This window comes from Podarcis erhardii, assembly GCF_964252035.2.
Source record: "Podarcis erhardii genome assembly, chromosome: 1".
Lineage (NCBI taxonomy): Eukaryota > Metazoa > Chordata > Lepidosauria > Squamata > Lacertidae > Podarcis > Podarcis erhardii.
In genome coordinates, this window is record NC_138497.1 from 95591721 (window position 1) to 95598845 (window position 7125).

General features: G+C 41.4%; 1 protein-coding gene across 3 annotated transcripts in view; it reads right to left on the reverse strand.

The window, feature by feature from the left end:
- The window catches only part of MARCO (macrophage receptor with collagenous structure), a 29140-nt gene extending 22923 nt beyond the window's left edge, over positions 1–6217 (reverse strand). The window contains exons 1-3 of one of the 3 annotated variants that reach the window (XM_081872343.1): positions 6078–6217; positions 2554–2902; positions 1415–1516 (exon numbers count right to left, since the gene is read on the reverse strand). In XM_081872343.1, the coding sequence (XP_081728469.1) occupies positions 1415–1516; positions 2554–2653 (202 nt within the window). In that variant the 5' untranslated portion in view covers positions 2654–2902; positions 6078–6217. The remainder of the gene's footprint in view (positions 1–1414; positions 1517–2553; positions 2903–6077) is intronic. The other 2 variants (XM_081872342.1, XM_081872344.1) reach the window with 2 other exon arrangements.
- Between the last annotated feature and the right edge of the window lie 908 nt (positions 6218–7125).

Consider the following 7125-nt stretch of genomic DNA (forward strand, 5'->3'; position numbering starts at 1 on the left):
GTCCCGCAAGCTCCGGGGATAGCGGGGAAGCGCAGCGTGTCTTCCCCGCTGTCCCCAGACCTCTTTTGAAGCAAGGGGCGGCGGGGAGAAGATCGCTTCTCCCCGTTGCCAGCCCCGCAATCTCCGGGGACAGAGGGGAAGGCGCGCACCTTCCCCTCTGTCCCCGGACCTGGTAAAAGCAAGGGGCGGCGGGGAGAAGAATGCTTCCCCTCTGTCCCCGGAGATTGCGGGGCAGGCAACGGGGAGAAGCAATCTTCTCCCCGCCACCCCTTGCTTTAAACAGGTCCGGGGACAGAGGGGAAGGCGCACGCCTTCCCCTTTGTCCCCGGACGGTCTCCATAGGAACGCATTGATTGATTTTCAATGCATTCCTATGGGAAACCGTGCTTCGCAAGACAAAAAACTCGCAAGAAGAAAAAACTTGCGGAACAAATTAATTTCGTCTTGCGGGGCACCACTGTATATTGTTACAGATCTGGGGTAACAAGAGTTTGCGGTTGGAAGGGAACCCATAACTGCTAGAGTTAGTGAATGTTAGAAATTAATTAAGGGGTAAGAATTAGTTGGTTTATGAAGTATTGAAGGGAAGATGCAGGCCAGTGGAAAAATACAAGGTAAGCTCCCTTTCTAGGCCAGGGCCTCATCTGGGATGGAAGCCATTAAGCATGACAAAAGGTGTTGATGGGTCTTTGTCAACCGATCACATAGGATACAGGGAAATCATCACCTTTTAAAACTAGGCTTGGAACAGCAGGGAAAGGGGGATGAGTTGCTTGGCAAGAGGTTTTCTGGGAAGGAGAAGCAGGAGGTGGGGACAACTCTATGTTGGGGAGGGAGCTGAAAGGCCATAGGGGCTGGCTGGAGACAAGCTGGGGCAGAGGCACAGAGGTGGTGCTTAGAAAGCCTCTGGATGCAATGCCCAGCTGCTGTGAAGGACAAGCCCTTCTTGGGATGTGAATGCTGTTAACTCTGCACTCCATCCACCTGTACCCTTGTTGTAAATATGTATTAATAAACTGTATCTCTTAAAGACATGACAGTCTCCACTGTGTTTTGATTCCCAGTGGAAACATGACTCTGGGTGAGTGCCTGGAACCCCCTGGAATCTTGCTGCCACGGCAGAGATTGGGGGTGGCTTGCAACCCTTGTAGCAACTCTTTTGTGTGTGTGTTTGTGTTTTATACTGCCATTCTTTCTGAGTTTTTAAAGGTTTGACTAAAACTCTTTTTAAAAATGAGAACACACATTTTAGGTCTTCAGCAAATGATGCAGCTTTCATCCCCATCTAACCTCTTGTCCTGGTGGTTGTTTCCTTTCTGGAAACAAATTTACTTATTGGATATTTAAAATATAACCAGTGCACAATCTTTTATCTTTAGATTCAGGACAGGAAATAGCTTTTAAAATCAATTACCTTTATAGGCCAACAGTCCGAAGCCTGCAGTGAGCAGAATCAGGTATATTGTAACCAGAGCCGAAATGTACCTTTTGCAAGTCTTTTTCTGGCCTTTGGGTTCTAAAGTTTTGGAGAGGAAAGAACACACTAAGAATTGATATTCCATCCTTTTGGCTTGCAAACAAGTGACCAATGTGCTGTGTTACTGTTTAAGGCTGCAGCCCTACGCACAAGTACTGAGAGTTAAAATCAATGACTTGCTTCTGAATAAATAGGGATCCTATCAAGCTGCATGGCTGAAGCTGACAGTGAATTCATGCAGAAGCAGGCTGTGATATAGTACTTTTTAATAACTTTGTTCAACTTGGTTGTATTTCCAGACAAACTTTCCATTTGCTGGGTTCTCAGAACGGCAAATAGGGCTGTGCAGAGTGAAAAGCATGTTTCACTGAATGTTTAGCTAATGTTTACACCCAAACAAAAAAACCATTGTGTGAACTCAAGTCCTTCGCCTCTTTCCCTTTGCTGGTCACAGAAATACAACAAAGGCAACTAAAAGCTTGTTTTGTGGAAGCATCCATCTTCATATAGCCTTCATTGTATATTCTGAAATGTAAGACAAATTAATTCTTCTTTTAAAGCACAGTGAAACATCTGCTTGTAGGCAGGCATACCCCAGTATAAAATATATACACAGCTTGTGTCAGTTGGCATGCTGTGTAATCACATTTAACTTGACACTTTTTTTAGTGAAATATTCAGAAATAGCATAAGTGTGATTTTTGTGTGTTATGCTGTGGGGAAGGGCGGATTAAAATACGTGTATGCTATTCTTAACTAATGTGAAGCACATAGACATTAATAAAGTGAGTAGTGGTCCCTAGGAATCCTCTAACCTCACTTACCTGGAAGTAAGGGCTACTGAATTCAATAGGGCTTACTGAGTATACATGGTTAGGGTTGTGCTGTTAAACCATTCAGTGCCATATTCTGCTAAATTTGTCAATGGCACAAATTTGAATAAGACAATGGTTTTAATGCAATTGAATCCCAATTAAACCTTTAAAAAGAAAAGCACCTTTGAACACTAGTAAAATGCCTTGAGATATTGTGCTTTTAAAAGTCTCTATCATTATGAAACAGTGAAAATACTTTACCATCTATTTCAAAGGGTGTAAATCCAGATGCTGAAAACTTCATCTTGTCCGAAAATGTAAAGGATCCAGTATCTTTGTCACTTCCAGCAAGGTTGTCCATGATCAAATTTTGACAGCCACACTACAATCTTGCCAGGATAACCTTAGGCACTGAAGAAGGAGAGGTTTCTGAGCTTTATCTGCTGGGAATGTGTGCTATTAAGCAAACCTTTTCTGTTGGCTTCGGGTTATTTTGTACTAGACTTGCAAAAAACAAAACAAAACAAAACAAAAAAACACCCAGCAACTTTCTGATGTGGCCTCTTCAGCACTTCCTCCAAAACTTCTAAGGAGGTTGGTCAATGCATGTCTTAATACAGAAAGTAAAAAAGATGTGCGTTAAAAATGACGATGATGTGAATTTGATTTTTCAGTGTGAATAGCATTTTATAAAACTTTCAGGTAACAAATGCATTATTCCAGATCGAAGTAGGTAGCCGCGTTGGTCTGATGCAGTCAAATAATGTAATATAATATAATATAATATAATATAATATAATATAATATAATATAATATAATATAATATAATATAATTAATATAATATAATATAATATAATATAATATAATATAATATAATATAATATAATATAATATAATAATGTAATGTATATAAAATATATAAATAAACAAATATAAAAATTGTCCAGTAGCAGTTTAGAAACCAAGTTTGTTCTGGGTATAAGCTTTCGTGTGCATGCACACTTCTTCAGATACACAGTGTGCATGCACATGAAATCTTATACCCAGAACAAACTTAGTTGGTCTTTAAGGTGCTACTGGACAATTTATATATCATATTTCAAAAGGCATTATTGTTGGAATGGCCTAACTTGCAGGTTTCACATAATTAATGTAGCATAACAGAGACTTTGCAGACAGGCTGGTATTTATGCTCCCTCTGGATCAGCCCACCTACCCTTTGAACTAATAGTAAAATACTATTAGTTGAAATTAGCATAAATAAATAAATAAATGGGCTTTGTTTGGGGCAGGCAAAAACTTTCAGGGTGCAAAACTAGGCCATACCTCCCCCACCCCCAACTTGAGGCTCCCCATTTATGTGAAGGGATCTCCACATGTAGAAGAGGGAGCTGAGGGGGGAGCTGCACTGTTGTGCCTGCTTCACCCCCACCCCCACCCCCACCCCCACCCCCACCCCCACCCTCCATGCATTTTGTGTGGCAGCCTGCTTGCCCAGGGCTGGATTTAGGTTTGATGAGGCCCTAAGCTACTGAAGGTAATGGGGCCCTTCATATGTCCAGCTGTCCTTTGTCAACAACAAATTGTCGCTGTTTTTTTGTGTTGAATATATGGTATTTATGGACCTAATAGGTATCTAAAGCCATTTGCACATAACAAAATATGTATTTTATCAAAGTTAATTGTTGAACTGAAATACAATTGGAAATGTACACCCAGTTTTTTCCCCTTTAAATTTTTTTGGGGCCCCCAAGAGAGTGGGGCCCTAACCTATACCTTAGCTTGTTTGGCTTATACGTAAATCTGGCACTGTGCCTGCCCCTTTCTATACTTAGAACCGCATTCATGTAACTAATGTGTGAAAGATTTTAGTACTCAATGGCTAGAGCAAAAGGTTACTCTCAGACAATGATCCATTTCTTGTAAAATGACTGAGCTGATGATAGAATTGGTGAGGATTTGAAAGAACGGAATCATGGGACTGGGCTTCTCACATAGCCCATAATTGAAAACGTATCCTTTACTTCTGAATTTGTGACATTACCTCCAAATTTCAGGGTGTGCCAAACTAGCCCCACAGCACTTAATGAAGACTGTGAACTAACAACAGCTTACACAGCTGATTTAGCATTTTAGTGCTAAAGCAGAAGGGGAGAAAGAGGTACCAGCTAGCATCATCCGTTTGTGCTATAGACATTCTTTGGGGAATTTCTGTACAACTGTGGGGAATTCTGCAACCTTTTTACCTCCTTGTCTCATCCTATAAATGGCACAAGAAGACTAAACCTCTGCAAAATAGTAAAAATTTGCAGAACCAGTTATTCAAAATAAGAATTCATACCAAAATTGTATAGGTCATATGGGCCAACTTTTCCTGCCACTGAAACTGGACTAGCTTCCTATGGAATTTTTATATTTTTCCTCCATTATTATTTTTTAAATGCAGCCCACATTCAACTCTTCCTGAAGGCCAAAGCTCTACGAGGCAGAAGGTTCCCTGCTCTGATTTCTCTTTTTCCATGGGGGCATTTGGCAGGGCTCCCCAAGTCAAACCAGATTGCTTTCAACCTCTGCTGTCTGATACCTCTGCCTATTATTTCTGATGGAGTTCAGGTAATTGTGTCCATGTTGCCTTTTGTAATTTGGTGTCCTGGCAGCAACAGATGTTGCTCCCCTAATAAGTACCACCTTGCCTGATTTCTCTTCCTCTCTGCGGCTCTAACAGATTAGTTTCTGAACATTTCGACCAATACTGCTCTAAATTAATTGCTTAACTAACTAATGACAATTAGAAGAGGGCCTTTGGAGAATAAACCAAATCAATCAGTTCCACAGAGGAGAAGGCTGATCAAACCTGGCTGTTATGTGGACAGTGATGGAGAAATGCAATAAGAAAGTGATTTGTGGAAGCCCCTTTCCTCATCCCGCGCCACAACCCTTCCTGCCACTTCCCCATTTTTCAAGCGAGCTTTGCAGAATTTAACAAAGTGGATTTTGAATGAAACCCAATGAAAAGCAGCACAACAGGAGGTCTCACTGCCATAGAAAACAATGAAAGCAATGCAGAAACCCAGCTGGTACCCTGGGCACTGGAGCTGACTCTGGATTCTATTAAAAAAAAAGCAGCAACATGTATTTTAATTAATTAACTGTTGTTTTATGTAAATTGTGCTATTTTTGCTGCTGTTAGCCGCTCTGAGCCCCACTTTGGCTGGGGAGGGTGGGATATAAATAAAATTTATTATTATTATTATTATTATTATTATTATTATTATTATAACATTCACAAAACTTAATGCATAAACAGTGTTCATTGGCAACAGTTCTGGTTTCATTTATCAAATCCCCACCTTATAGGAAAGGATAAATGTCGATTAAATAAGGGAAAGGGTTAGCATTTTGACAGCAATGGTGTCATGTGGGCACTGAAAAGAAGAAGAAGAAAAACCATGCATGAGGATCACTTATCTCACAAGGAACACCATCTGGAAGCACCCAGTTGTTGTTTACATTGCGTCTGACGAAGGGGTTTAGTGGAAGAAATAAGGCTTGTATGTGGCTTTTGCGTGGCTTGAAGCAGATGGAGTTCTGTTGCCAGAACTGAAGGAATCTCTCTCTATGTGTGCTTGGACAACTAAGAAATGCATACTGAAGTTGTAATACTACGGCAAGCTGCTTGAATAATACGCCAACCTTTATGTTCAATTACTAAGAAGATGTAACCAAAGAAACAACCTTGCTCAGCTAAGAGAGAGAAGGAAGAGATCAGCAGATGAATCTCACATTCAAGTTGCATGTGGAGTCTTTCCTCTGCAGCACGGTTTGACAATCTGTTTTCTCGTAAGCATTCGCAGCAACTCATTGACTGCTGTTGTGAAATGGGTTGCTAAATAAAGGAAGAAAATGTGCTGACTCAGGTTGAGATTTTAGGCGTAGGGTTTTGTGGAAGCAGAAAGCTTATTAATAGCATCATAGCTTCCTGCATGTTCTGTGAGTACCAAAAACCAGCCCCTGGGAGGAAGTATCCATGGTAGGGAGCAGTCCATGGGAAATCCAAAAATGTGTAAACCAAGAACATGGCGTACACACAATATAAACAGTATGAACATATTATACATATTATACACTTACAAAGTGTGAATGTTTCTGCATGCAATATCTCTCTTTTCATCTCTGGTGTGTGTATGTTTGTTTATCTGGCAAAGTGGGAGAAAAGTGACCAAGGTGGTGGCACTGATGTTACTTACTCAGAAGTCCAAATGTGCTACACAGCCCAACAAGACCAATCTGCCAACATTACAGGGGTCAGCAAACTTTTTCAGCAGAGGGCCGGTCCACTGTCCCACAGACCTTAAAGGGGGCCGGATTTTATTGGGGGGGGGGGGGGTTGAACGAATTCCTATGCCCCACAAATAACCCAGAGATGCATTTTAAATAAAAGGACACATTCTACACATGTAAAAACATGCTGATTCCCGGACCGTCCGCAGGCTGGATTTAAAAGGCGATTGAGCTGGATGCGGGCCCCGGGCTTTAGGTTGCCTACCCATGGCCAAAAACATACAAATCAATCTGGCTAACCTGATCCAAACACACACACACACCCCACTCACACACAAAAACAAATTTCACTACAGCCAATCAAAGACAACCAACCACACCCTAGGCCACCCCCAACCTCTCTCACCACCAAAGAAATACAAGTGAATAGTAAGAAAACCCACACAAGTGACGCTGACACAAAACCCCACACATACACTAATTAGAAGAATAGAAGCATTGCCACCTCACCCTACTCGCCATTCCCTCCTCCCCCTCTTCTTCCTAACCT